Below are 27,888 nucleotides of genomic sequence, written 5' to 3'. Positions count from 1 at the left end.
CTCACCCAGAGTTCTCACCTGTACTCTGTGTCTCTAGCAGCTTGTGCATGGAGCTGTAGCGCTCAGGTGGGATGTTGAGGCTGGTGAGGGTAGGCGGTCCAGAGGTGGGGGCAACCTCCACAAGTGCCTTCTCCTTCAGCATCTCTGGTGGAGGGCTGGTGTGCACAGTGGGGTACACCTTCCCGCTGCTCACAGTCCTGCCCGATGCCTCAGATGGCGACCTGGGAGGGGGTGCCTGGCAGCGGACTGGCTCCAAGTGGCAGTCAGCATGGTAGAAGCTGTGTACAGCCTCTGCGCCCCCCGGAGGACCCCCGGAGAGGGCAGGGGTCGAGGGTGGTGGCAGCATGAGCCGGCGGGACCCATTGGCATCCCTATCCTGGATCTCCGGGCTGGCCCGGGGGCCCCGCAGTGTCCCATTGCCCAGGTGGTAGTGGTGATGATGATGGTGGTGGTGATGCACCAGATGATGGACAGACGGGCGGCGGTGGGAGCGCGAGCAGCTGCCACTAGGCTGGGGCTCCTGGCCCCCAAGGGGTGCCGGGCTGCTCAGCAACCCGGCCCGCACGCCCACAGCCCGGGAGACCTGGGCCAGCCTGCGGGCTGCTTTACGGAGGATGTACACCAGGTACTTGAGCAGTTCTTCATAGCAGCTGCCAGGCTCAGAGAAGCTGGCCAGGGTACTGGCGTTGGACAGGAAGCGCACACGCTGCTCCCGCATCAGCTGGCTTTCCCGCTGCTTGGTCTCTGAGAACTGTGTGGCAATCACCACCAGGCACAGGTTGATCATGAAGAAGGAGCCCACCTGTTGGGGTGGGGACAGCAAGAGGAGACGTCCTGAAGAAAAGGGAATCACAACGCCAGCCACCGAGTACTAAGCACTTCCTATGTGCCAGGCACTGGGCTCAACAATTGTCCGAGCGTTATCTCATCTTATCCTCATGACAGTCTCAAGAGGTGATAATCTGATGGCGAGGAAACTGAAGCTCAGAGGGACTGAAGTATTTGCCCAAGATCATCCAGCTAATGCACAGCAAAGCTAAGGCCTAAACCACGCTCTACGAATTCTAAGGCGTTGCTATTGATCCTGATGCTACCCTGCAAGGATGTCTCCCAAACTCCCTGCCCCTAAACATGCCCCTCCACAGATTCTGGACACCACTCTCCAATACCCATTAAGCATAGAGAAGGCTGGGAAATGAATGCAATCATTTGTGAATTGTCTTGAGCCTTTGAGATGTTGGCAAAAACCTTGTTCACACGACTCCTGCTTCCCGTTCCAATTCTAGCTGTGTGACCTTGAGTGAGAGACCCTTAACCATGGGGCGTCAGTATCCTCAGGACCATTGACTTTGTCTGTATCTCTTTTCCCCAAGTTTCTCCCCTCCCCCATCCAGGAGATGGGCTGAGCTCTGAACCCTGCAGACTAGCCGAGCTGCCACTCTGACTTACCCACACTTCCCATCCCTGTCTCCATGCCTCAGTTTCCCCAGGATTCTGGGATGGCCATTACTTGGATAATAATCCAGAATGAAGGACATGAATATTTATGGTGACAAAGCAGTTTTGTTTGTGTAGATTGTGTCCTAGTAAGTATGATAATTAGCTTCACTAGTGTGATTCCAGAGAGCTGTTTGGAAAGATTTTTCATGGGTGTGTGGGAAGGTGCAGATATGGCCCCTTACCTCCTTGTCTATTTCCTCCCCCTCCCCCAAGCCCAGAGAGATCAGCATAGTAAAAAACCAGGCTTCCCAGAGCACTGGTCTGGACACCCCAGGTGCTGATGGGGGATGGGAACAGGCCCCCAGCCTGGCCACTCTTCTGCACTAGGGAATGTTGCAGGGGCAGGAGGGGGTGGCCTGGAGGACTTGTTCTTTCTCAGGGTCTACCCACTGTCTCTCACTCATCCAGAGCTGCCTTATCCTGTCTCCACCTCTCTCTGGAGCTTGTCCTAAATCCTGTGTAGATTTTAATCTCTTTATCTCAATATCTGTCCGTTTGGCTCTGTCATTGGCCTCTTGGTGACATGGGGAAAGGGCTGGACTTGGAGTCGATAGCCTGGGGCTGAAATCCACTTACTTAGCCTGGTGACCAAGCCGTCTGCAGCTCAGAGTTCTCATTTAGGAGCTGGGGCCCCAATCTTTGCACGCCCCTCCACCCCCCAGGGACTATGAAGGTTTAGCAGGCAGCAGCTGTTACAGCGCACAACAGCATCAACGCCCCACCCAGCAAGATTAATCCACAGCACATGCAAAGCCCACGCTGGGGTCAGACAAAAGAGGAAATGTTGGTCTCCTCATCTGTAAAGTGGAAACAATGAAGGACCATGGTGAGAATTAAATGCTTAGAACATAAAAAGTGCTTAGGACAGGGACTGGCGCATAGTAAGCACTCAATAAATATTAGCCATAAGTAGTAGCAATTAAATTGTTAAACTATGAATGGTAGTGATTTAAACTGTTAAATATTGCTACTTTTGCCTCTGTCTTCTGCCCTCATTAAGTCTTGGAACTTCTCAGCTGGAAGGAACAGGAGATCACGCAGTGTTTCTCAACAACAAATGATGGGAATTTGGAGTGGAACTGCTTTGTTTGCAGGATGTTTACCACCTGCTGCCTGCTGCCCAACAAAGTGCCAATAGTGCTCTCCTAGTCCTGGTGAAAAACAGGACCACCCTTTGCCACTTGTGGAGGTGGTATCACCCTGGGTTGAGAACCACCCATTTTACTGATGAAGAAACTGAGGTCCAGGGTGGGGTTGGGAGCCTTGTGGGAATGACTCACCCAAGGTTGTAAGTGGTGCTAAGTGATGGAGTCAGGCCTTGACCTTGCATCTCCTGACTGCTTTTGACAGGTGCCCTCTCTGTCTGCGTCTCAATGGGACTTGTCCTGAGATCTAGAACTTCAGACCAAGCAAGCTATCCCTTCTCTGGGCTTCCCCGACCTGTTTCCCCAGGATCCCCCACCCCTTCGGGGGCCTGAGGAATCACTCACGATGATGAGCAGGATGAAGTAGATGAAGTTGTAGAAGGAATGAGCATCCATCACAAAGTACATGATGTCGACCCAGCCCTCCAGCGTGATGACCTGGGAAGGCGGCAGAGGGGCAGGCTGACTCTGGTCCCCGAAAGCCTCCTGCAGCCTCCTCCAGAGGCCCTGACCCCATCCCCACCCCGAGAATGACCACTCCAGCCTGAATTGGGGAGTCTCCCGGGGCCCGGGCTGCCCCACCTGGAAGATGGCGATCCAGGCATAGCCGATGTTGTCGAAGTTGATGGCACCCTTGAAGGGGTTGTGCTCCCCCGCGGAGCAGTTGGTGTAGTACTGGTTCCAGTTGACGCAGGTGGTGTTGCTGGAGCTGTTGTAGGCCTCGTAGTCCAGGCCGCAGGGGGAGCCGCCGCCCCCCTCCCCCCGCAGGGTGGGCACGCTCCTGCAGGAGCGCATGCCGTTCTCCCGAGGCTGGGAGCAGATGAAGGGGTTCTCATCTTCATTCTCGGTCTGGTAGTAGCGCTCCAGGTCCACGCTCAGGGGGCTGCAGTGGGGACAGGGATGAGGCTGGGGACGGGTTCCCCACGGGGAAGGCCCGAGAAGGGAGAACTGGATGAGTGCACCGAGGCATGCAGAGTGAGCAGGGAAGGGAACAGAGTCGGGCAAGCACCAGATAGGCGTGGGGATTGGTGATTGTGGATAGGGAGTGTGAGGACTGAGTGTGAAACTCCAGAGTTGGGATATTGGAAGGTTACATCCTAGAGCAATGGATGTCCAACAAGACTGTATATCAGGCTCACTGAGGAGCTTATAAAAATCCCTAGGCCTGCCCCAGCCAGTATGCTCAGTGGTTAGAGCATCGGCCTCGCACTGAAGCCTCCCTGGGCTGCAGGTTCGGGTCCTTGACCCCAATTAGGGTGCATGCAGGAGGGAACCAATCGATGTGTCTCTCACATCCATGTTTCTCTCTCTCTCTCTCCCACTCTCCTCCCTCCCTTCCACTTTCTCTAAAAAGTCAAGGGAAAAATTATCTTCAGTTGAGGATTAACAAATAAATAAGTAAATAAAATCCCCAGGCCCAGGCTGACCCCCAGACTAATGAAATCAAAATCTGTAGGGGTGGGACCCAGGCCTCAATAATTTCTTAAGTTGCCCGAGTGACTCCAGTGTGTAGTTTTGAGAACCAGACACATCACTGATACGTTTACAGATATGTGAATCACAGCAACAAGGACTGCGGGTGGTCCCAGCCCCACAACCACTCCCAGGTCACCCTCAGACCGTGTGACACTCACAGGCTGAAGTTCTCGGGCAGGAAGCATCGGTTCCGAAGCAGCCCTGCCCACAGCTGGACTCCTACGATACCGAAGATGAAGAAGACGAAGAAGCAGAGCAGCAGGACGTTGCCCAGCATGGGCAGGGTGTCCAGCAGCAGCGTGACAAGGATACGCATGCCTGTGGGGGGCAGAAGCCACGCTGGGGGCGCCAGGCTGGCTGGCCTAGGCTGGCTGCCACGGGCCTGGCAGCACTCCCACAGGGGGCCCCCTGGGGCCTCTGAGGCTGAGACGGCCTGGCTCAAGCTGGAGGGGAGACCAACAGACACCTCTAACTCCACAGGCAGCCCTTTGCAGCCACTAACCCTACCAGCAATACCTCTTGCCTCCCCCCCTCATATTAACCAGTGTGTGGGACCACCAAGGGTGAGCCAGAGTAACTGCAATTTCCAAAGCACCGGCCTGGGCTGCATCCCACATAATATCATCACGGCTCGAATATCACCCCCAATTTACAGATGAGGATCGAGGCTCAGAGAACTGACAAAACTTGACCAGTATCATAGGGCTGCTAAATGTAGGTGCCAGGACTTCAACCAGGCTTTCTGCTTCCAAATCCGATTACACACACACACACACACACACACACACACACACACACACACACACACTCCCCTCCTACTCTTGCTCTCACCACAGTCAGCTGACCTTTCTAAGTTATTGTCACCACAGGCATTAGGGAAACTAAGGCAGAGAACTCCAGGAGGGACGTTAGCAGGCAGGAATCTCATTTTGAGATCCAGGCCCTCAGTAGGGGCCAAGATGTCCTGCGCTTATCATGGTTCTCAGCCCCCTACCCTGAGTCTACTCTCTGTGTGGTCCAGATTCCCACAGCAGGACTTGAGGGGACACAAAGCTATCTTCTCAGATGGCCATCAATTAACAACATCCTCCCTGGGGAAAGCCACCACAACCCCACCCCAACAAGCCCTATTAGAGAAGCTGCCCTCCCTTAATGTAGCTCCAGGTCTAGGACCAACCAGCCCACAAGATCTCAACCAGCCTCCAGACCACCAAGCCCCTGTCAGACGCACAGACCTCTAAAAGCCAGTTTTGACTCCCAAAGTGCTGCTTCCAGCCCCTGCTCCCTCCAGGGGAAAGCTTCTAAGCATCAGCTAATTAACAGGCTTGGTGACTGCAACTGCCCAGTCCCTGCCCCTTGCAGCCCAGTGTTCTCACTTTGTGCCTCTCTCCCTCCTCCAGCCCCATCCCCCTTCAGCTCCTCAGTGCTCCAACTGAGATCAATTCCTCAGGGTTTACATTAAGGGAATTACACCGGTGGTTAGACAGAAGCCTATAAATCTGCCAGCCATCACCTGGGGCGGGAGAGGAGGGGAAAGCATGCCTCGTCTGGAGCTTCTGCTAACACCAGCACACCCCAAGGCCTGGAGGACACACTGAGCAGCTCTGCCCACCCAGAGGCAGCTGCCTCACACACACACACACACACACACACACACACACACACACACACACACAGCAAAGGGGGCTGCTGCTATGTCAGGCACAGAGACCCGGAAACCTGCTCCCTCACCTCACCCCACTCTTAGGACTGCAGCAGAGACCATCTGCAGCTTTTGTAGGTTAAAGAGTTGCAAAGGGGGCCTGAGCAAGGGTGGGGGGCAGGATGTATGGGGAGCTAGAGCTGCCAAAGCTTCGCTGGCTCGGGGAACCAATGCGGTTTAATTTAGATAATGGTCCCGGCAGTCAGTTCCTACAATGGGTTGGAAGGGAATGGGAATGAAGAAGGGGATACAGGTGGGAGGGTGAGGAATGGAGTGGCTTTGTCTTGACAGAGGTCATGCTCAGCGTAGCCACCGTGGTGTCAACAATGAGAACCAGATTGCATGAGAGACTGTTCTGGCTAGAAAAGGCCATGGTGCCCTGCACCCACTCCTGGCCTGCCATCCTCTCTACCTTGTTCTCATCGCTCTTATTCCAGGGGAGGAGGTGGTCATCTAGCTGAAGGAAAGGGGTCATTTGAGACACTTCTGAGACTCTGATCCAAAATCAGGCTAAAATGAGGAGCGAGTGTCTTTCCAGGTAATTCTTACAGTGCCACAGCCAGGGGTAGGGGCTCCTTCGGGCTCTAGTGACCCCAGCTCCCCACTAAGCCCTTTCCTGATGAGGTTGGCCTCAGAGTGCTGGGCCCTGATGAGGCTTGTGAGCTGTCAGGAGGTAGGGATGGGGCCTGAGATTTCCATATTTCCTCTTGGGGCTCTCCGTCCAGGGGCTGAGGGCCGAGGGGTCACTCACTGGGCACCCGGTTAATGGCCCTGAGCGGTCGCAGCACACGGACTGTCCTGACAGCTGAGAAGCTGACGTTCTGCAGGTCCAGCGAATACTCCAGCATCCTGCAGGGAGGGGCCCAAAGGGAGGCCCTTTGAGTCTGAGGCCGCCATGGGGGTCAAAAGAGGTCAATGAGGAATCCTGCTCAGAGGGGCAGCACAAACTCTGACTCCTCCCCCTCCTCCACCCAGGGACCCTGCAGAGGCAGTGGAAAGAGAGGCGATGGATTCAGAGAAGTACAGTCTGGAGCACTGCAGGCAGGACAGCCTCGGACCCTTAGTGCACAGCCAGGGGTAAAGCAGCGCTGTAGGTGGGCTGGGAGCGGGGGTCAGGCCTAGGACTCTGGCCCTGGGGAAGGGACTGATCTGATCCATTTCTTGCCCACCCCCAGCCCAGGATCTCACCCTGCAATAACGATGAAAAAGTCCAGCCGGTTCCAAGTGTCTCCCAGGTAACACTTTTTCCCAAAGATGCCCAAGGCCACCATCTTCACCACCATCTCCACGGCGAAGAAGGCAAAGATGAAGTCATCAAAGGCCTGATGTGGGGATGAGAGGCTGCTGAAACTGAGAAGGGGGCGGAGGAACATGCCCCACCCCCACCTCCATCAGTGGGATCAGGGCCTCTTGCAGAAAAGGGGTCAGCGTTATTAAGATCAGGAGCTTCCCCCTCCCCCACCACACACACTCACCTGCAGGATCTGGCAGCGCTGGGAGTCACAGGCAATGTCCTCACATGGCCGGAACATACCCAGAGTCACACAGTTGAGAAGGATGACCAACATGCTGATGCGCTCAAACCACGTAAATTGGCCGTCAAGGAAACAGCTGGCCAGGGCTGGAGCTGAGCCCACACCCGGACACCCCACCCCAGTGCCTTCTGCTTCTTGACTTTTCGACCCCATCTGATAGGTGCAATGGGAAGGCCCTGTCCCTGTCCCACCTTGGTCACCTCACCCCTCTGGACCCAGCTTCCCCATCTGTAAAGTAAGAAAAGCCATAAATACCCTGACTATTTACACAAGCCATTTGGGGAATGAAATCGATCACGCTTATGGAAATGCCAGACACTGAGAGTTTGCTGCTGAATCTGAATCCTACTCTCCCTACCTCCCAGGGAAGATGTGAGAAGCAAATGAGATAATGTATGTGAATGTGTGACACAAACCTAACGTCAGATTATGTCTGCCTTACAGTTTACTGAGCACTGTCACACCATGCCACATTTGGTGCTCACAACAGCACCGTGAAGTATGTGGGGTAGATCATTTTCTTCCCCGGAACCCAAGGATACTGAGGCTCAGAGAGCCAAAGTCATGAGCTGAAGGTCACAAGAGAAGCCAGAATGAGATAGGCTCAGGCATGCAGGGCAGGGACTGTCATGACCATGCTGGCACCAGACGGACAGGCAGAGGCAACCCAGAGGGTCCAGTTTCACCACAGCACAGAGCCCACGGCTGCCTCTTCCACCACCAGCCCCCTGGCCTCTCAAAGGCCTCAGATGGCCTCTGAACACAGTCACCCATTTAAATAATGAGGACCCACGACACACCACACCCTGTGCTGGACACAAGCCCCCAGCCTGTGCAGAATGGACAGTACCCGGCACACACAGACCAGGCCACCGTCACACCTTCTTGTGGCTTTCAGCAAAGCCCCAGCCCAGACAAACTAAAACAGACTCTGTTCTGCAGGAATGGGGAGAGAGGGGTCTTTCTAACCCCAATTCTTTCCACATAGTGCATTTTATTAAGGGGTTCACTTCCAGCCCATCAACAAGAGGATGTATCAAATGGCCTCTGGACCTTAGAAGGTTCTGGACACCAGACTCACAGCTATGTGACCAAGCAGCTTATTTTTCTCAAGGAAAATAGGAGAGGAGTGGGGAAGAACAAAGAGACTGGAAACAAGCAGAGATTAGGGTCTAGGGAAAGAAGACCTAAGGGATGAAAGGAGGAAGTGTGTCATGGAAGCTCACAGCATGACCCACCCAGCCAGACACAGTAGGGTGGAGAGAGGCAGAGGAGATGGGATCTTCATGTTGTAATCCCACTTCTAGAGTGAGAAGCCTTTGACCAAGGACCCAACGACTTTCCTCCCAGCTGATCCTAGCCATACCCCATCTCTGTCCTGAACCTCAGACCATGCCCCCTCCCCATGAGCCCATGACTCCCTCAATCCCTTCATAGCCATCTAACCCCTCCTCTGTCACCCAGGCCCTTTTCCCTCAGACTCACATCACTTCCCACCATCTGATACCCAACTGTCCCCAGGCACAGCATTTTCCCTAACCTCCACCTCCTCACAAGAATAAAAGTTAAAAAACAAAAGTTCTAGGTTTGGGGGGTAAGTAAAGGGAAGTAGGAAATAAAAAGAGTGCTCTGTTTCCATGGAGCTGTTTTCCTGAGTGGAGCTGGAGCCCAATGGATCTCTCTCCAGAATGGGGGTCAGCCAGGGGTCACCCTGGAAAAGGGGGGACAGGGAGGGAGCTCCCCTGGAGCCATCATCTGGAAAGGGAAGGACACAATTACCCTCAAAAACTGGCCTGCTTTCCCCAAGTTAGCCCCTTCCTCTCTTCTGCAGGGAAGGGACCCATGGGGGAAGTGCCTAGTTCTCCTGGGAAGAGGGGCTCCTGGGACACCTGTTTGAACTCCTCTAATGGCGGTGATTCCACCTTGTCATTCTGTGCACCTGTCTTATCTCCCTTGCCAAGGTAAGGGATACATCTTTATATACCTTACAAAGCTTAGAGTAGTGCTTGGCATATAGCAGATGATCAATGCATGGGAATAATGAATGAATGAGTCGATCAATTAATCAATCAATCTCCCTGCCTAGAAGCAGATGTATTTCCCCATTCATGTTCTCCTGCCTTATTTGCTTTGATAGTGATGAAATAATGATAACCAAGGCGAGGGGTAGGGGGAAGCAGGGAGAGGTGCAGCAGTGACACCATAGGGGAGTTGTCCCTCTTGTCCCCATCTCAGGAATGCTCAGACAGGGGCCTCTTATAGCCAGGGTTTGCCTCTAAATAGTCCCATCCGCAGCTCTTAACCACAGAAGCCACTTCTCAAGGGCACCCTTGCCAATTCAGCTTACTCCCAGGTACATCCCACCCTCTCTCCACTTCTCTCCTTTCCCTACAAGTAAACATAAATGGACAGAGAAGACACCAAAGCACAGAAAAATTTAGAACAATCTGAATTGAGGAATAATTAATGGGGGTGGGGGTCTTTCACCCTTCTCAAGGTAGGACTTGTTTCCTTGGCAACAGCCGTATGTCACTGTGTGATGTTCTTCTGTTGCCATAACAACAGGAGGATGTGTCACCAGGTGGTGTGGATTTGTTGCCATAGTAATTAAAAGGACCCCTCACACATGAACTCTCCTTACCCAGGCTGCTGTCTAGTCCTCAAGCAGGGAAGGAAAATCAGGGAGATCCACAGGTTATCAGGTTAGGGGGAAACCATGTGACAAATCTCCATAGCAACCAAGGGAACGGGGGACACTGGTTGCCATAGTGACTATGAGAGACCTGTGCAGTCACATGTCTACTGTTGCTATGGTGACTGTCGGGGCTGGAGTGGATCCCAAAGGGAGAGGTGGGTAGGAGAGGGGAGGATCTTGCTTTTCCCCACAACCCACCATCAAAAACAGAGAAAAAGGAAATGGCAGGGAGAGGGACACCACTTCCATCCCTCCTCTTCTCCCTCCAGGAGAGAAAACTGGAGCATGTTATCTGCACAACTGAGTCCTCTCCGTGGGGCTTTATCTAGAGCTCTTGCCTAGCCTGGCACTGTAAGGGAGAAGGAGAGGGGAGAGGAGGGAGGAGGGCTGGGGCACCTCCAGAGGGCAGGGGGCTCTAAGCAGGGCATGACTGAAAAGGGGAGCAGGCCCTCCAGCTGCCCAGTCCCCACTAGGAATCTGGGAATCTGAAATAGAGGAGCAGTGAGGAGGGGCACTGAGGAGGAACCGGGCCTGGAATCCTGGCCTCCTAGGTGGGAAGGCGGGGAGCTGTTCTCACTCACCCCATGGAGAGGCTGGTGTCTATGGGATTCCCTGGGTTGAGGTGGGATATAGGGGCTCAGCAGCAAGACTCCTGATAGGAAGGCAGAAAGTGGGATTCCCCAGCCGAGCCCCACTCCCACACGCCTGTTTCCCAGTGGTCTCCCCGCCACCGGCTCCAGCATGTGGGTGTGTGGGGAGAGAGGTTTCCAACTGCACTGAAAACTGAAGCCTGAAGAAAGGCAGCCGGCCCCACCCAGAGACAGAGACGTGAGACAGAGACACAAGAGAGCCGGCCTGCTGGAATCTTTGGAGAGGAAATAGGCCAGAAATCTGATTCAAATGTCTGTGACTCGTGTGTGTGTGTGTGTGTGTGTGTGTGTGTGTGTGTGTGAGAGAGAGAGAGAGAGAGAGAGAGAGAGAGAGAGAGAGAGAGAGAGGGAGAGAGAGGGAGAGAGAGGGAGAGAGAGGGCGCGAGCGCGCGCAGTTGTGTCTGTCGCCATCCTGGCTGAGGCAGGCAGGGCGGGGTGAGAGCAGGCAAGGGGTGAGGGGGGCTGTATGGTGGGGGTAATCCCAGGAATGGCTCCAACTGGCACTATGGGTGATGAGGAGTCCCCCAACAGTTCTGTGGAGCAGAGTGGGTGTGTGACCCAGAAGGAAGGTGGGCCTGGGACAGAAAGAGTGCCAGGGGGTACTCTGGCCCCTCTAGTCCTATTCAATTCTTCAGCCCCAGCCCTTCTCCCTAGAACCCCCTCTGGAGAACCTTGGGTTTGAAAATGGGAGGAGGGCACTGGTGTGGAGACAGAAAGAACACCCCTTTCCCCTTTCCTTTGAGGACCAAAACGGTGATTTTTCCCCAGGTAGGAGAAACAGGCAAACTTGGGGCACTGGGAAAGTGGCAAGAAAAGCTCCAGAAATCCCGGGTGCCCCCTCCCCTCCAGACGCACACACTCAGACACACACAGTGACGCAGTCACACACTCACACTCACTTCTGGAAGCCATTAGGGTTCCTGCCCATTCAGGCCTCCCCCTTCTCCTCCCCCCACTCCTGGCAAGCTCCCCTCTCCTCCTCTGGCCCCCCTCCCCCTCTCAGCATCCCAAATGCCAGCCTGTGATTTCCAAATGAGAAAAAGCTGTGCTGGGCTCTGAGCTTGGAGAAACTCCTACACAAACTTCCAGATGTGACACAACAGCCGGAGAGGGAATGCTCAGGATCTCCTTCCCGGGAGGGGAAACATACTCCCTCACACTTGAAGAAACACAAACTGGGAAGTCCACCACCCTTCCCGATAACCTGGGAGGAGGGGGGCCTTTCTGACTCTGAATTGACTATCTGGAAGCACCCCTGGTCTCCCCAGTACCAAAACATGAACTTCCCAGCCCTTCTTCCTTTTGCTGCTCACCCTTCTTCCTTCCCTCCCTCCCTCTCCCCCCCCCCCCCCCACACCCTTCCACCTGGGTCTAGATCTCCTCTCTAGGAAACCTAGTTTCTTAAAGAGGCTAAGAGAGGAGGGGACTGAGAAGAATGCCATGAAGAGTCTAACTAGCTTCAGTTAGTTTGAGTGAAGTGTCCTTAGGTCCCTCAGGCTCAGAGGTGCAGAGAGGAACCTTGGGGAGTCAAGGAAAGCTTTACAGAAACCAAAAAGACAGAAAGGGAAACACTGAGGCCCAGAGTTGGTTCAAAGCCCTCTGGCACTAAAAATCCAGGTTTCCCTTGACACTTGGGTGCAGTGGGAATGGTGGGGGCACACTTAGGCAGCCCACTTGCCAAGAAATTGTTCTCAACCCATCCTCAGCCAACGTAGACTAAGCGGCTTGTCCAGACCTAGTGATGCCATGCCTCACACGCTGGACTCCCACCACCCCAGAGGAAAGCTTGCTCTCCTACCCCCAAGACAAGCACTGGGCTCCTATTTCTCTTCTCATTCCAGTCCTCTCCATTTGCCCCCTCCCAGAATCCCTCAAGGACGGAATCTGTCCCCAGACCATCCACTAGCAACTGGAGATACGGCAGGTGGGGAGATGCTAGCCAAGAGGTCTGGTTTTTTTGGATGGGGAGGGAAAGGTGAGAGATCTCTCTACCTCCCCTGGACCCCTGAGAAGGAGGGGATGGGGCTGGAGCTTTCTCTCATTCTTGGAGAGTGTGGGTAGTCAAGGGTGGAGAGGAGGGATGCAGAGTCCATCCTTCTCAGAGACATCTCCATTTCTGCCCTAGAGAAAGGGGCCTGGGGACAGAGGGTGGAGGGGAGGAAGAGTCAGAGCCCAAGATGTGCCTATTCAGCAGGTCCACAGACCTCTGAGGCCCCCACCTCTCTCTTCCTGTAGCTCAGAGAAAAAGGAGGCAGGGGCAGGGAATGGAGAGAGAGTGTGATGAAGAGAGCTTCCTAAAGACCCTTGGGGTGTACAGGATGGGGGTTGGGGGGACCCAAGCTCACATCCCTGCTTTGCGCACTAGAGGCAGCAGAGCTGCAGAGAGTGAGGGCGGCACCAAGCTTCCCCCCCCACCTCCCCCCCACCCGCGACTTCCCCAAAGCAGAGTCCTGGTTGGGCTCTCAAGGGTTACAAGGGAGACCTGCAGTCTCCCCCCTGGGTCCAAAAGAGCCCCTGAGCTGGGAAGCGGGAGCCAGGAGAAGCTGTCAAGACCTGGGATGGCAGCACACCCTCTCCAGGACCCACCCGGGAGCCTGGAGCCTGGCATTAGTCAAGCGACACTTTGTGCTAGGGGCTTAGGAGGAGAGGCCCTGGGGATGAGGGGGCTGGGGTCTCCCAAACCACTCCAGACTGGGCAGAGGATAGGTAGGAGGCAGTGCTAAATCCGTCCCCCTGGAATTCGGGGCTTGCATTCCACAAACCCATCCAGGGAGTAGACACTGGGCTGGTGGACCCGAGTCCTCCTTGGTGAACTGGCCACCCGTCTCAGCCCCCCCACTCCCGCACCCCTTGCCTGCCTGCACTTTCTTGAAGGGCTGTGGTCTCCCATACCTGCTCCGTGACCCAGCCGGAGCACTCTTTATTTGAGAAAGAGAATGGGTAACTTAAACCGGCTTAATCCCATCCCCCGCTTGCCAAAGCTCTAGCCACAGTCTTTCCCTCCACAAGAAAAAATCTAGCACAAAACTCCCAACCCAACCTTAAGCACCCCGCATTGGATAAAGAACTGTGGCGAAGGGAGGCGCTCTGGGCACCGGGCTCCAGCTGAAAGGGTCTCTACTCCAGCTCTGGGGGCAGACAGCTTCCCCTCCACCACATCTTGTTCTCATTCTGCGCCCCTGACATCAGCCGCCGCCGGAATCTCCTTGTTGTGCCTCCAACCCGCGGGGTGGGGGTGGGGGGGTTAGGACCTGGTCCCCGCCCCCCCCCCCAACATTTCCCTCTGGGTCCGTGAAAACCTCAGCCTCAACGACCAGGTTAGGGGCGAAGGGATCAGACCCTAGAATCCACTGCAAACTTTGGAGGGAGGGGGGGAGGTCAGAAGGGAAACCCAGGAGATTGCGGTCCCCCCTCCCCCGTCCCCGCAGCTTCCTCCTCACCCCACCCCCCCCAAACTCGGAAACCGAACCCAGCTCGCTAGCCGGCGGCGGGCGGAGTAGAGCTCCCAGGCTCCCGAAGCTTCCCGCATCTGGAGGATGCCGACCCTCCTCGGCCCACATCTGGAGAGCACCCAGCTGCCAACCGGCGGGGCACGTCTCCTCTCTCTCCCTGGCCTGGATCCCAGCCCCCAAGGAGGGCTGAGGTGTGCGTACCGAGGTGGGGCTCGCCGGGGCGCGTGCCAAACCTGCTCGCGCCTCCGCTCCGCTCCGACGCCCCCCCCGCAGCCCCTCTCGCCGTCCAGGCTCACGGCTCCGACTCACCTGGCTTTGGCCCCTCCGGCGGCGCGGCCGCCCCCCCGCGGGCCCCCAGCCCGGCCGTCGCGGCCCCGAGGATATGGGTTACAGACGGTGCGGAGACACCAGCTCCGCGGGCGGCTGTCCTGGCTCAAGTAGAAGAAGACCACCGGGGCCAGCGCGGGGTACGGCAGCCCCTCCGCCTCGGAGTCCGCGCTGCCCGGGTCCTTCTCCGCCGGCCCCGGCCCCGGCCCCGGCCCCGGCCGGCCCCCGGCCCCCGACAGGTCGTTGAGCCGCATGAAGCTCCCGGGCTGTCCTGACTCCTCGGCGCCCGCGCCATCCTCCTCCTCGCCCATCCTCTGGCCAACCGCGGCCCCGGGCGGTCTCGAGAGGGGCTAGCGGCGCCCCTCAGAGGAGGTGTCCTCACGCTACCGGGGGGCCCCTGAGGGGGCGCATCTGGGGGGCTCTAGGGCGCAGGCTGAGCCCCCGGGAGGGCCAGTTCAGCCCAGCTCCCCCTGCCCGCAGGGGCATGCTGCCCGCGGGGCGCCGGGGCGCTGGGAAGCCCCGCCCGGCGCGAGTCCCGCTACCCCAGGGCCCCTGGGGACCCCCGGGCCAGCCGACCGGCTCCCCCTCACTTTGTTCCGGCTCCTTCGCTTCGCGCCTAGGCTCCAGTCGCCCGATTTGGCGCTACCTTCGGTGAAGCGGCCCCGACAGAGGAAGCGAGGAGGGGGGCGGAGAGCGGGGGGTCCGGCGAGGGGCGCCCCCTCTTCCCGCGCCGCCGCTGGAGCAGGATCTAAGGGGTCAGCATCGTCCCGGCTCCGCGCCAGAGACGGCGGGAGGGGGGGAGGGGAGGAGGGATCTCTTTGGGGGTGGGTTTGGAGGGGGTGGGGGCCGGCTTCTTCCTCCGCCCCGCGGCGGGCTCACGGTCTGGGAGAGGCGGGGAGGCCGTGGGGTGCAGTCCCGGGCGGGGGTGGAGGCGGAGGTGCCGCCGCCTCAGCCGCCGCGGTGGCCGCCGCTGCCGTAGCTTTCGCCGGCGCCACAGCCGCCTCCTCCGGCCGAGACGCGGAGCGAGCGAGCGAGCGAAAGCGGCGGCTAGGAGCCGGGCGCACGCCACAGCTGGATCCCTCACTCCAACTTCAAGCCTCGGCCCCGCCTCTCCCCAGCCAGCCCCGCAGCCAATCGCCGCGCGCCGTCGACACAGAGCCGCGCGCCCATTGGCCGGCCGCCGTGGCAATGCGGGCGGGGGCGCCCCGGGAGAGAACCACAGCTGGAATCCTGTTCCCACCCCAAAGCCCAGGACCGCCCCTCTCCCCTCCTCTTGCCCCTGGGTCCGTTCCCTAAGGCCGGAGCCAATTAGACAACTACCCAGACCGAACCCACTTTCCTATTGGCCGCTGGGGTCTCTGGGACTCCCCTGGAGGAAGCCCCGGGAAATCAGAGTGTATTCAGTGCGGGGTCCTGGGATAGCGCCGCCAGCCCCCCCACAGCATCCTTTGTCCGAGACCCTCGAATTGGACCTTTAGCCGGAGGGCGGGGCTCAGCTCTGGGCGGGCCTGGAGAAAAAGAGAGGCTGGCGGTGCGGGATGCGGGGCGTGACCAGGGTCCCATAGCGAAATCTAGGTATCCACCTGATCATAGCCCACCCCGGAGCAGAGCCTGGGGACCGAACTACGGAAGGAGAAGAGCGGAGCCCGTTGTCCCGGGCGTAGGGCTTCGGGCTGGAGGGAGCCAGTCTTAGGGAAACAGGCAGAGCCAAGGAAAGGCGAGGGTGGGCAAGGTCTGGGCGCGGCCTCTACCAACCTCTTGGTTTTCTGATCTTGCTCCCAGCCCACTCCTCCTACTTTGACCCTGACCTCCTAACCCTAACCCGCAGACCCTGACCTCACATTGACAGTCCTGAGCTTCCTTCCCTCTGCCCCCAGGGAGCATAGGGAGGGTGTGCATCCCACGCGGGGGCTTCGCGCTGGAACACATGGCCCCAGGCAGGCAGGTCATGCGGAACTCAGAGCCCGGATGCCCAAGAGTAGCTGCGAAGCAGAGATAGACTCCTGCAAGGGGACCTGGGGTGGGGAGAGGCTCAAGAGCTGGGCTTTCCTGACTCTTAACCTGCAAAGTTTCACCAACCCTCCACTCCGTGCCTCAGTTTCTCCTTCTCAAGTTCCAATATGGTTTATGGGGAGGCTGCCCGCAGGACAGGAGCTTCGTGGGGCTGCTCTCCTCGCACACCTCCAACCCACCACAAGCGGGTCCATTCAGGTGCAGACCCCAGCCCCCGCCCCGCCTCACCTTCCCGAGTCCCGGAGCTCAGGCAGCTCCAGCCCCGCTCGCCGCCACCTCGAAGGGCTGCGGGTACCCGCGAGCGGAGCGCCGCGCGAGTGCTGGGCGCTGGGTTAGGTGGGGGCGGGGCGGGCATCGAGGATTAAAGGTCCGGAAGCACTTCCCCACCTGTGCAAAAGGCAGACGGGGAGGAACCTAGCAGGCCAGTGTCTCCCAAGCCTTCCGGAAGCGTACACCGCTGCGGAGAGGCAGAGGAATGGACCAGGTGACCTCCCGCTCCCGCCCCTCCCCCCACCCGCCGGCGTTCCGCGATCCCCCCAAGGCTGCGCCATTCGCGCAGTCCCCGCGCGCCTCCCGCCGCGTGGGGCGGGTGTCTCAGCTCCGTGCCCGGCGGGTTTCGGGGGGTGCGGTGGCGGGGGCACAGCGGCTGCTGCGCCGTCGCCTCCCAGGTTGCCCTTTCGCCAAATCCCCGCACCGAGTTGTGCAAATGAGGCCGGGCTCATCTGCATTTCATGCTAATGAGTAGATCCCTGAAGTGCCTTTTTCTCCTGGCGGGAGTCTCTGCTCTCATTCTGCGTGTGCGGAGCCAGAGTCCTGAACTCGCAGCGGCCTTCTGGGAGAGGGGCCTATTTATGGTTGACTCCACGTGTCTGACACCTTCTTGCCTCCCGCCGGTCCGCAGTCTGCCAGGTCTGCCTGCCCTTCCTGGGGGACCAGGTGGAAAGGCCTCAGGAAGGTAGTGATGCCCTCTTTGCAAAGGGGAAAGTAAGGCCAGAGAGGCTTGGTCAGGTTTCCGGGCGGCCAGCAAGCCCAACACATTCGTCCACCATTCAGGTCACCCCTGTCTCAGGGCTGAACTCTGTTTTAGAACATATGCAGAAAGGAGGACCGACACAGGCACCATCTGAACAAATTCAGACCCACACTTACTGCCCTGGGCTGGGGTCTTGGGGTGACTTGCCACCTAAGGCATCCTGGTCTCTGTTCATGGCACCAAGGTACTCTGACATCCCCCTCAGGGATGCTCACTGTTAGTCTGAGTAGGGGAGGGGAGAGGACAGGCAGGACCCACAGAAAAGGCAAAGGAAACCTTGAAACCATGTTTTACTCCCACCTTCCAAGCCTCATCTCTGACATCACCTCCTCAGAGTGGCTTTCTTTCAGCAATTTTGCAGTGTCTAAGTGCCAAGGTGCTGAGGACACAGCACTGAGCCAGACAAGAGTCCAGGGTGGAATTATATGGTTATGTTTGTAATAATGAAATGATTGCCTCCCCCTCTAGGTTCTATGTTTCCCGAGGGCAGGGGCTATGTCCATTTTACACATCAGGGCCTAATCCAGTGTTTGGCACATAGTAGGTGCTTAATAAATCTGTTATGTTAGATGAATGAATAAATAACCTCAGGTGGGGAGAGGGAATGAGAGGGACAAGAAATTCCTTTCTTTGGGTCTCAGTTTTCCAACAAAGAAGTTAGGCCAAAGTGTTGTCTAAGATCTCTTCTGGGTTTGAGTGAGCGCCCCCATGTAGGGCTGCTCTTCCAGCGGCCCCTCCAGCCCTCTCCCCTTTGCACCTCCCTCACAGCGCGGCTGGCTTCCTCAGGAACCAAGATAATCTTCCATCTGTGATGCTCTCTGCTCAGCGATGATACATTGTCCCATTTAGTCACCTCACAGCCTTGGGAGTTGGGTGGTGGTTGTCCCATTTTTTATATAAACCGAGGCTCAGAGATATGAAATTACTTACGTGACTGCCCAAACCACAAGGCCCTGTCTCCAATGGCCTTGGCCCACAGCTCCTCCAGGAGAGTCCTGCCCGCAGAGCAAGGAGCATAGCCAAGGGGGACCAGCATGAGGAAGAGAGGATACAGACTTAAAATCCCACATCTGAGCAAGACTTACGTTCAGCCTTGTCCTCTTTAGAAAATGCCAGCATTCCCCAGAGAACAAACACTTTAAAGCCCCAACTACTTCCTCTGAACCCATTTACAGAGTCCCAGTGTCAGGTGCCTGTCTGGTACCAGCAGAAGGAAAAGAGGAGACACAGAGCAGAAGGAAGACTGGAAGGAGGGGAAGATGACACTAAATGCACCCTCCCGCACAGCAGTGTCTGCACCTCCTCTGGGAAGAGGAAGCCTGAGTGGTCTTTATTGTATCCTGAAGGCCCCAGAAAGAACCATGTGTGTTGAGCAGTCTCAGGCCAATCTTTTAACCACTCTGGGCCTTGCTTATCTGTATCCCTAAGAAGCCAAATGTACCTATTACCTTTCCACCTCATTCATGAGGGTCAGTGGGACGACAGAGACAAGAGGACTTTGCAAACTGCCTAGACCTTTCCAAAGCCAAGTCTGGGGCTGCCAAAAAAAGGCCACCTGTGCTTCACAATGCTCCACCCTCCTTCCTCGCTGCCCCCCAGACCAGGCTCCATTTGCCCAGCCCTCAGATTTCCTGGCAAGGCTAAGCAGGCTCCAGCCAGAAAGGGGACAGCTGACCTTGTTGGCCGGAGCCCTAATCCCCTCCAGATGGGCCGGTGGCTTGCACAGAGGGCCCAGCTGCCCAGATAAACCCTGTTTCCCAGTGACCATGTGTGGCTGTGTGTGACCATGCCCAGGGGGCGGCCATGGTCCTCAGCAGACCTTGGAGTGACTCAGTCCAGTCTCCCAGCTCCTTCATGCCCCGCTCCTCCCCACCGCTGGCATCCCCGCAAGCAGTGGCCTCATTCGGGTTTTGTGTCCAGCAGCTTCTTCTGGCTATCTGTGTTGTTTGGCACTGGGGCTACAAGGGTGCCCAAGCTTAGCAGATCCCTGAAGGTCAGGGGTGGAGAAACAGCTCCCTCCCTTCCTCTCCACCTGTCAGCCCCATCACCCTACACCTGCCCTTCCCAAAGCACACTTCCTAGTCCCCTCCCCATGGGGGAAGCTAGATGGGGTTTCTGGGGCCTGTGAAGAGGTGGGTGCCAAGAATGAGACTTGTATCTTCCAATATTGAGGGAACAGGAGGAGGTCACAAGAAGGCACCGGCTTTCCCTGCAGCAGGAAGGGCTCAGATTTGGAGAAAGACTTCCAACTCAACAGATGTTCCAAATGAAAGAGAACTCTTTTCCTGGCCTGGCTTGTGTGAAAGCAGGGGGATGGACAGTGTGATCTCCTGCAGGAAGGCTTTGGGTCCATCCTGGTGAGGCTGAGGGCTGGATGGATACCCCAAAAGAAATGTCTTTGTCCCTGATAACAGCAGCTCCCACAATTTACAGAGCATATGCAAATGTTGCCATTTCATGAAAAATAAAAGTTAGTATAAAGCATCCTCCTGTCCCTTCTCCAGCTTAAAACAGGAGGGAACAATGGAAAGGGGAAGGCAGGCTGCTTGCTTAACCCCACCTGAGGCCAAGAATTGGCTTTACTCCTCCTGGACAAGCCCACATCCCCACCCTACACCCACCCTTGGTGGTCATTACTGGTTGCCTGACCTCAGTTTTATCCAGACCACAATGACGGTGGCTAGGGGCAGGGTCATCCTGGTGAAGGTGAAGAAAGAATTTGAGAAGGCAGAGGGGTCAGTTAGGGGCTCCCAGAAGAAGGGGCCCTGGGCTGCTGGGTCCCAGGCTGAAGCCCAAGGCCCCTCTCTCACACAAGTAAGGACAAGACCTTGAGGTTACCACGGGACATTGTTAGGTTTATTTCAAGGTGAGTGGATGCCCATGGGGGGCAGTGAGGATGGCCAGGTGACCTGGTAACAGGGTGCCCAGGGATGGCCGCAGGCTCTGCAGGGCCCTGCACGGCCCAGTCTCTGGGGAGCTCAGCCTCCTACTCCAGCCCCAGCCGAGGGGGGCCAGGCAGTCACTGATGCAGCAGTTTTCGCAGTTCACTGGGCTCAGTGATAGGCATGGAGCAGGCTTGATTCTCACACACATAGGCGGTGGCTCGGTCTTCTACCCGTCGCAGGGTACTCAGAAAGGGCAACTGGCGGGTCAGGAAGCTCGAGGGGTCCCCATCGGCCAGAATCAGCACCTGGGGAGTGGCAGAAGAGAGAGGGTCACTTCGGGCTGCTGAGACATTGGCAGGGCCCACTGGAGGGTTTCCTCTCCCCAGGCCTTCAGAGGAGGAGATATTGGGGAACTGAGGAGGAGAGGGTGGGGCCAAGTTCAGAGCCACAAACCTTGTTAGGGATGTAGAGGGAGTGGACACACTGCACCAGAGCCTTGGTGTCCTTGGCCTGGGGGTCTCCGCAGATAACAATCTAGCCGCAACAGAAAGGTAACTCAGGGACCCACCAACCATAGGCACCCCAGCCCCCCCTAACCTGGGCGTACTACCAGGGCTTCCCCATTGTCTCTCCACCCCCACATATCCCTAAAAAGGAATGGGGCTCAGCTCAGCATTCCCAGACCAGCTGCCAGGAGGCTGCCTCAGTTTACTGCTTGGCAAGTGGGCACACACACACACAAGCATACGAATGCAAATACACATGGTGGTGGTGTCATACATAGTGGTAGAGATACAAACATGGGGAGACACACACATGGGCAGAGACACCTGCACATGCACACACACACACACACACAGAGACTCGAATACTGGAAGACATACAAACACACTCACAAAGACTCCTCCACCTGCACAGCAGCCCTTACAGATGTCCCCCACACACTCCTAGATGGCCATACACTCATGGACCTGAGCTCTGGGGGACAGCCCCAGGAGCCCCACCCCATGTCTCCATCTCCTATTGCAGCCCTAGCTTCCCTCCCACCCAGGGTCCCAGCCTAAGTGTCCTTAACCCCCCACCTGCTTGAGGCTCTGCTGGTGGGCTGAGAGGGCTCGAACCATCTCGGGCAACGCAACGGGAACACGGCGCATGCGCTCAGAGAAAGCGGTCAGCAGGCACACACACTTGTCTATCCAGTCCTTGTGGCCCGTGAAGCCGTGCAGCCGAAGCAGGTTGTGGGCTGACACGGAGTTGGCGCTGGGCTCTGCGCCATCCTGGTCTGCAGGGTGCACAGGGGCAAAGCCATAAGGGAGGGTCCCTGGGTTCCAGGACCCTGCCCTAAGACTGTGGCCAGGGCAGCTAGAGGGATGGGAAGGAGAGGAGTCCCTGACCATCCACCTGGCCCAGGCCTGAGTGGAATGCCAGCCAGCACCAGCAGTTATTGATCCTTTGCTCTCCCACATGCATACTCAACTCCCTTACCCTAGATGAACTGTTGTTGGTTCCCCAGCTCCCCCATCTCGCTGATGACGCCTCCATCCAACCACCCAACTGCTCCAGCCAGAGTGGCATTCTCCTTGCTCCTCTCTCTCTCTCGCCTCTCACTTTTAATTTCTCCATGAGACCGCTGGGCCTACAGCCAGAATAGACCCAAATTCTCTACTTCTCCCATCTCACACTTCTCCCTTGTCTAGGCCTTTGCCAGTGTTCGCCTGGACTGAATGCCACTAACAAACAGCCTCCTGACTAATTTCCCTACTCCCCCTGCCCCCATCCCTTCTCCACCATCAGAGTGACATTCTTAGATCTAACCAGGGCAGGTCACAGTCCACTTAAAACCCTTCAGAACCTTCCACTCCTTGCCACAAGACCCTGCAGGGAGCCAGCCCCGCTCTTCACCTGGGCACCTTCCCTCACAAGCTGACCTCTGTTTCCATCCTTTATGGCACAGGCTGCCCTTTCTAGGCCTCTCACAGGCTGTTCCCTCTGCCTGAAAGCCCAGCTCCTCCATGACCACAGGGTCCCATTTGCCCTTTGACCCTTGCTGAAATGATACTTGCCACTGGTTTAATTTGACCTCCTTCCAACTGAGTTCTGCCCCACTGTTGTTTTCTCTCAGTGCTTTTTAGTCATTCGACTACTGTTTATTGAGAACCTACTATGTGCCATGCCTGTGCTACCTGGGGATACAGCAGTGACAAAGTTCTGCTCCCCAGACACTTACATTGGGGCGCAGGGGGCATTAACAGACCAGACACATCCGGTGGTGATAAGTGCTACAGAGAAAAGTCAGGGGACAGTGCAGAATGAAGGCCTCATACTTCTTCATGGCACTCATAAGTTTAACTATGCACTTGGTGAGTACATTTTTGCATTAAGTATTACTATTTATTAGTTGTCTCCCCTACTTCATTGTAAGCTTCATGAAGGGAGGAAACAAGTCAGCTTTGTTCAGTATATGAATCCAGGCATGTCCGTTACTGTGCTAAGCATATTCATAGGACAGTTAAATTAATCTTTACATCAACTCTGTAAGGTAGTACCAATGTTAGCTCCATTTCGAATATTAAGAAACTGAGGCTCTGAAATATAATGAGACCAGCCCAAAGTCACTCGATTAATAAGTGCTGGAGATGTGAACCCAGAAGGGCCTGGCCCCTGTCCATGCTGGCTCTCCATGACCACATCGAGCTTACGCCTCCTACAGGGAAAACCAAGCCCCAGTTGGGTCCAGGAAACCAGGACAGCTCTGCACCCACTCACTAACCATCCTTCAGACGCAGGGGCAGGCCAGCCCCCAGCTCAGCCTCGCTGCAGAAGTAGCCGCCACCACGAGAGTCCCAGAAGAGCCTGTCTTGTGTATCCTGCAGCCTCAGAGCCCACTCGAGCCACCCACTCTCCAGTGAGGCCTCGTACAGGTCCAGCAGGCCCCGAACTACGAAGGCGTAGTCCTCCAGGAAGCCCCAGCAGGGCGGGTTGCTGAGGAGACAGGCATCAGGGGAGGGGAGAGAGAGGCTTTCACAGAGGAGGCCCTTTTTGTGCATTCTGTCACTTAACACTAAAAATCTACCTATCTGGTGGGCACCATTAGTCCATTTCCCGGATGGGCAAGTGGGCCCAGGGAGGTCAAGAGCTCACAGCAGACAGATGGTAGAGCCAGGATTGGAGTCCACCCAGAGGGATGGAGAGGGGCAGAGATAGGCCTGGGGTGCCCACGGAGATAAGCCTTGCCCAGCTGCTTGGCACCCCACCTGTGCTCCACGGTCCCTCCAGAGCCTGCGTAGCAGGTCCGCATCAGGCGGCTGCTGGCCACGTCAAACATGTGTCGCTTCAGGAACTTGGCACCATTGGTGGCGTAGTTGACCAGCCTCTCCATGCCCAGGACAGCTCCAGTCACAGCGTAGCCAGACACCATCAGTCCTAGAGGGAAGTGACACCAGTGGTCATGAGAAGCTGGCCGGGGCCCTCCAGGAATGTTCCCTCCCCTAACCCCCCCAAGCCCTGATGCTTCTCCGGAGCAATTTGGTGAGTGGGTAGGACTGGGCTCCAGCACCAGGCAGGGTTGAGCTCCTAGCCCTTGTTCATGATCTTGAGTGAATTACTTTACTCTCTGAGCCTCAGTTCAGAGACAATAAACCTGATAAGGGAAAAATTAATATACAGCAGGTGCCTGACACACATAAGGAGCCTTCTGAGAGGTAATTCTAGGACTGGATTGGGCTTCAGACATGGCCGCCCCACCATTCCATGCAGCCAGCATCTTGCTGTCCAGGTGCGGTTTCGGCCGATGTTTCCGGGCCTGGAAGAGCTTCTCCAGCCCTGTATTGAGCAAGGTCCTGACAGCCTCCACCTCCAGTCCAAAGCGGGCAGCAGTCAGCTCCAGAGAATACCGGACGGTCAGCACATTCTGGCCCTGCAGCTCCCCCTTGAGGTCCTGAGGAAAACAGCTCTTATCTGAGAGAGCCCGCTGGGCCCTAAGCCTGCCCGGCTTCCTGAGCTCCCGGGAGTCCTCACCTGACTCGGGCTAATGTTGCCAGCCTCTGTGAGCCCATAGTGCTTCATGAGGAGCTGGCCGGAGGTCAGTGGCTCGGTGGCACCCTGCACAGGTTCTGGGAGCAGCTGCTGGACCTCTTTGACCGTCCATAAATAGAAGGCACCCTCTTTGGGCGGCATGCCCCGCTCCGGAGGCGAGTCTGCATCCTCTGCACTGTAGAAGCCTCCAGACTGTGGGGAGGGGACAGTTGCTGGCCCCAGCCTTCCGCGCAGTGGAGGCCCCGAGCCCTCCCACAGCCAGGCCCGCCTGCCTCAGTGGACACACACCCGGTGACTGAGGTTCCGAGCTACATACTGCAGGATGCCTTTGGCAACGTCGGAATAGAACTCATCACCAGAGATCTGAGGGGGAGGAAGGAGGCTGTCAACAGAGGTCCCTGGGCAGCCTTAGTACAGGGGAGCAGTCAACATTCTCCAAGGACGGTGAGGAGGGAACCTGGGTACTGGACTTATGGGAGGGGATTAGGAGTGGGGTCAAGGGGAAGCCACAAGTCACCAGAAAGACCCTGGGAGGGGCAGCCAGGGGGTAGTAGACAGACTGGGGTTGGGGGTCACCTGGAAGGCCTGTGAATAGGCCACTGCGAGCTGTCCCTGATCATACAGCATCTTCTCAAAGTGGGGGACGTGCCACTGGCGGTCCGTGGAGTAGCGGTGAAAGCCCTACGCCAGGTGGGACATAGGTCTGGAGGCCGACCCCAGCCTCTGCCCCACCTTGCTGCCTCCTGCTGCCCCCTCTAGGGAGCGCCTAGCCCCCCTCACCTGCCCTACGTGGTCTCGGATGCCCCCATTTGCCATCATTTTCAGGGTGTGCAAAGCCATCTGCTGGGCCCGAGAGCCATCCTGGGTGAGTCGATGGCTGAGCCAGTAGGAGAACAGGAAGTTCAGGATCACTGTGGGCACCAAGAGCATGTGGGTGAGAGAATGGGGTGGACAGAGGGTGCAGATCTGGGTGGTCAGCAGGCTTTTGGCCAGGCTGGGGTTAGGAGTTCACACAGCAGGAAGTCTCTCTGACAGGCTTGGGGTCAGAGAGTCAATGGTCAACCCCGTGCACAGAAGATCTATGTTCAGGTCAGTGTCAGGGTCACTGCTAAGGTCATAAATCAGGTCTTGAGTGTAAGGAGAGCCATTGACCAGGGCAGGCATCAGAAAGCCAGGCTGGGGCGAGGTGGGCGAGGTGGGGCACTGACCTGGTGTGGGGAACTTGGGGGCCTCAGCAAAGCCACCGTATTCCTCATCATAGCCCTCATCCAGCTGTTGGAAGCAGCGGCTGTTCATGGTGGCAGCTGAGGGTGGCAGCTGGCGGTCACCTGTGCTGATCTCCGACCGGGCCAGCAAGGCTGTGGTGACACGCTGGCTGTTTTCTAGCAGGGCATTCTTATTCTGTTTCCACTGTGCAAGGCAGGAGCAGACCTGGAGGTCAGCATGGGCAGGGGAACCCTTGTTCCCCCGTCCTTGACCCCTGCCATGAACACCCCCACTCATACCCACCTGATCCCGTACTCTCAGCAACACTGTGCGGAAGCCAACTCGGGTCAAGCCATCCTCAGGGGGAAAATAGGTGCCCCCCACAAAGGGCTGGAGGTTGGGAGTCAGCCACACACTCATGGGCCAGCCCCCACCACTGCTGGTGGCCTGGTGGAGAAAGGGCAAGGGTGAGGGGAATGCCCCGTGTGCATGGGCAATCCCCCCACGGGAAGACCACGCACCTGCACGAAGGTCATGTACACCTTGTCCACATCTGGCCGCTCCTCCCGGTCCACCTTTACACTGACGAAGTCTTCATTGAGCAGGCGGCCAATCTCCTCATTCTGGAAGGACTCCTCCTCCATCATGTGGCACCAGTGGCAGGTAGAGTACCCCACTGGAATGGGGCCATGGGGCCACCGTGGGGACCAGTGACTGGTCAGAGGGGTGCCAGCCAAGGGGGCCCAGCTGGATTGAAGAGGCCCTGACTTCTGGTTTTCTGGGAGGCCCCCAGACCCGGATGACCCTTCCCATATCCACCACCACTCTGCTCCCCCATCCCAGGGAAGGCAGTTGCATTACCTGAAAGGAAAATTGGCTTGTTTTCTTTCCTGGCCTTGTCGAAGGCTTCCTGTCCCCAAGGGTACCTAGGCCAGGCATGATGAGGCATCACTCACTAGCCCAGGGTGTAGGAGAGGCTGAAAGCCCAGCTGCCCCAGGAAGGGCATCAGGAAAGGTACTCACCAGTCCACAGGGTTGTAGGCATGTTGTAGGAGGTACGGTGACTTCTCATTGATCAGACGGTTGGGGACCTTCTGGGGCGTGGACTGGGAGCAGTTGGTGCGGCTTCCCTTCCCGCCAGCAGGCATGGGCACTGAACTACTGACCGTCACACTTCGGTCCTTGTCCCGGGAGGAGCTACCCCTGGCATGAGCAGGCGGGTCATGCCAGGGGTCTCCCTCCACTACCCCAGAGGCCCACTCCACCCCACCCTGCCCCCTGGCACCCCTCCCAGAACCCCCTGCTCCCAGCCCAACCCACCTTTCTGAACCACGGGGGAGACTGTGGCCTTTGTGCTCCCCCTTGTGTTTTGGGGGGGATGAAGAAAGGTGGCTCATTGGGGGCTCCCTGCCAGGTTAGTCTCCCCCAACTTCTCGGACTCGGTGGTGGGAAGGATGATGACTGTGAGGTCAGGGCAAGTCACAATGGAAAGAATGGTGGTTCAGGCTCCATTCTCTCCCCCTAACCGGGCCCCCTCCCCAGGGTGGTGGTGCTGGAGCTGTGTCTCTGGCACGCCTGAGTATGTGATCTGGGCAGAAAGGCCACCCGTTGCTGGTGGCTGGACAGGGCAGGAAAAGTTGAGTCTTGGACTGGAACAGGTTAGGGGCAATGAGGAAAATCAATAGAGAGGACATCCTCACTCAATATCAACTTACTTGGCACTTCTGTGGGGCCAGGTCCTGTACCAGTCCCCCAGGATCCCGGAGAAATCAGAAACTGACCCTGATTTCAAGGGACTCAGTCTGGGAGGGTGGTGCTGCAGGGTAGCCTAATTAACGACAGGCCCCTGCAGCAATAAGGGCTATGACAGGCCAGCCTAGGGTGCTGTTAAACAAGGACCCTGGCCCAGCACTGGGGTTCAAGGAAGGCTTCCTGGAGGCGGTGTCAGAACAGAGTCCCAGGGGAACTAGCTCTGCAGCAGGAGGGCGGAGGATGGGTAGGGAAGAGGGCGCTATTGCCAGGACTAGGTCAAGGGAGCCAACAGGGAGGTGCGGTGGGGGGCTGGGGATCAGGCAGGAAGGGCTGGGCAAGCAGGCATTGAGAACGCGCGCCGCACGGATGCCCGGACCTGGGGCCCACCCACTCGCCCGTCTGTACCTGCGGCTTGAGGCGAGGCAGGGCCTGGCGCGGGGCAGCAGGAGGCCGCGGCACAGCCAAGCCCGCGTGCCCTGCAT

At 57.2% G+C, this 27,888-nt stretch overlaps 2 protein-coding genes across 17 annotated transcripts in view; both read right to left on the bottom strand.

Moving 5' to 3' along the window:
- The window catches only part of CACNA1G (calcium voltage-gated channel subunit alpha1 G), a 62,140-nt gene extending 47,179 nt beyond the window's left edge, over nt 1-14,961 (bottom strand). For 5 of the 15 annotated variants that reach the window (XM_087826196.1, XM_087826199.1, XM_087826197.1 and 2 more), the window contains exons 1-8: nt 14,541-14,956; nt 7,299-7,411; nt 7,012-7,145; nt 6,575-6,672; nt 4,280-4,439; nt 3,228-3,528; nt 2,991-3,083; nt 19-802 (exon numbers count right to left, since the gene is read on the bottom strand). In XM_087826196.1, coding sequence (XP_087682322.1) covers nt 19-802; nt 2,991-3,083; nt 3,228-3,528; nt 4,280-4,439; nt 6,575-6,672; nt 7,012-7,145; nt 7,299-7,411; nt 14,541-14,793 — 1,936 coding nt within the window. In that variant the 5' untranslated portion in view covers nt 14,794-14,956. Of the gene's footprint in view, nt 1-18; nt 803-2,990; nt 3,084-3,227; nt 3,529-4,279; nt 4,440-6,574; nt 6,673-7,011; nt 7,146-7,298; nt 7,412-14,539 lie in introns of all 15 variants that reach the window. The other 10 variants (XM_087826208.1, XM_087826206.1, XM_087826209.1 and 7 more) reach the window with 8 other exon arrangements.
- A 5,509-nt stretch (nt 14,962-20,470) lies between these two features.
- On the bottom strand, nt 20,471-27,888 carry SPATA20 (spermatogenesis associated 20). 2 transcript variants are annotated; one of them, XM_016203359.2, is made up of 16 exons: nt 27,812-27,888; nt 26,678-26,857; nt 26,516-26,580; nt 26,176-26,330; nt 25,958-26,101; nt 25,657-25,858; nt 25,229-25,359; nt 25,025-25,129; nt 24,737-24,811; nt 24,431-24,640; nt 24,158-24,350; nt 23,668-23,836; nt 23,184-23,395; nt 21,496-21,695; nt 20,867-20,947; nt 20,471-20,718 (listed from the first exon to the last, which is right to left on the bottom strand). In XM_016203359.2, the coding sequence occupies exons 1-16, from the start codon at nt 27,886-27,888 to the stop codon at nt 20,548-20,550; spliced, it is 2,370 nt and encodes a 789-aa protein (XP_016058845.2). In that variant the 3' UTR covers nt 20,471-20,547. The 2 variants fall into 2 exon arrangements, with proteins under 2 accessions (XP_016058845.2, XP_016058846.2); XM_016203360.2 differs by lacking the exon at nt 27,812-27,888 and adding an exon at nt 26,975-27,051.

Source organism: Miniopterus natalensis, chromosome 17 (assembly GCF_054644295.1).
Source record: "Miniopterus natalensis isolate mMinNat1 chromosome 17, mMinNat1.hap1, whole genome shotgun sequence".
Lineage (NCBI taxonomy): Eukaryota > Metazoa > Chordata > Mammalia > Chiroptera > Miniopteridae > Miniopterus > Miniopterus natalensis.
This window is presented reverse-complemented; position numbering and strand designations above follow the sequence as displayed.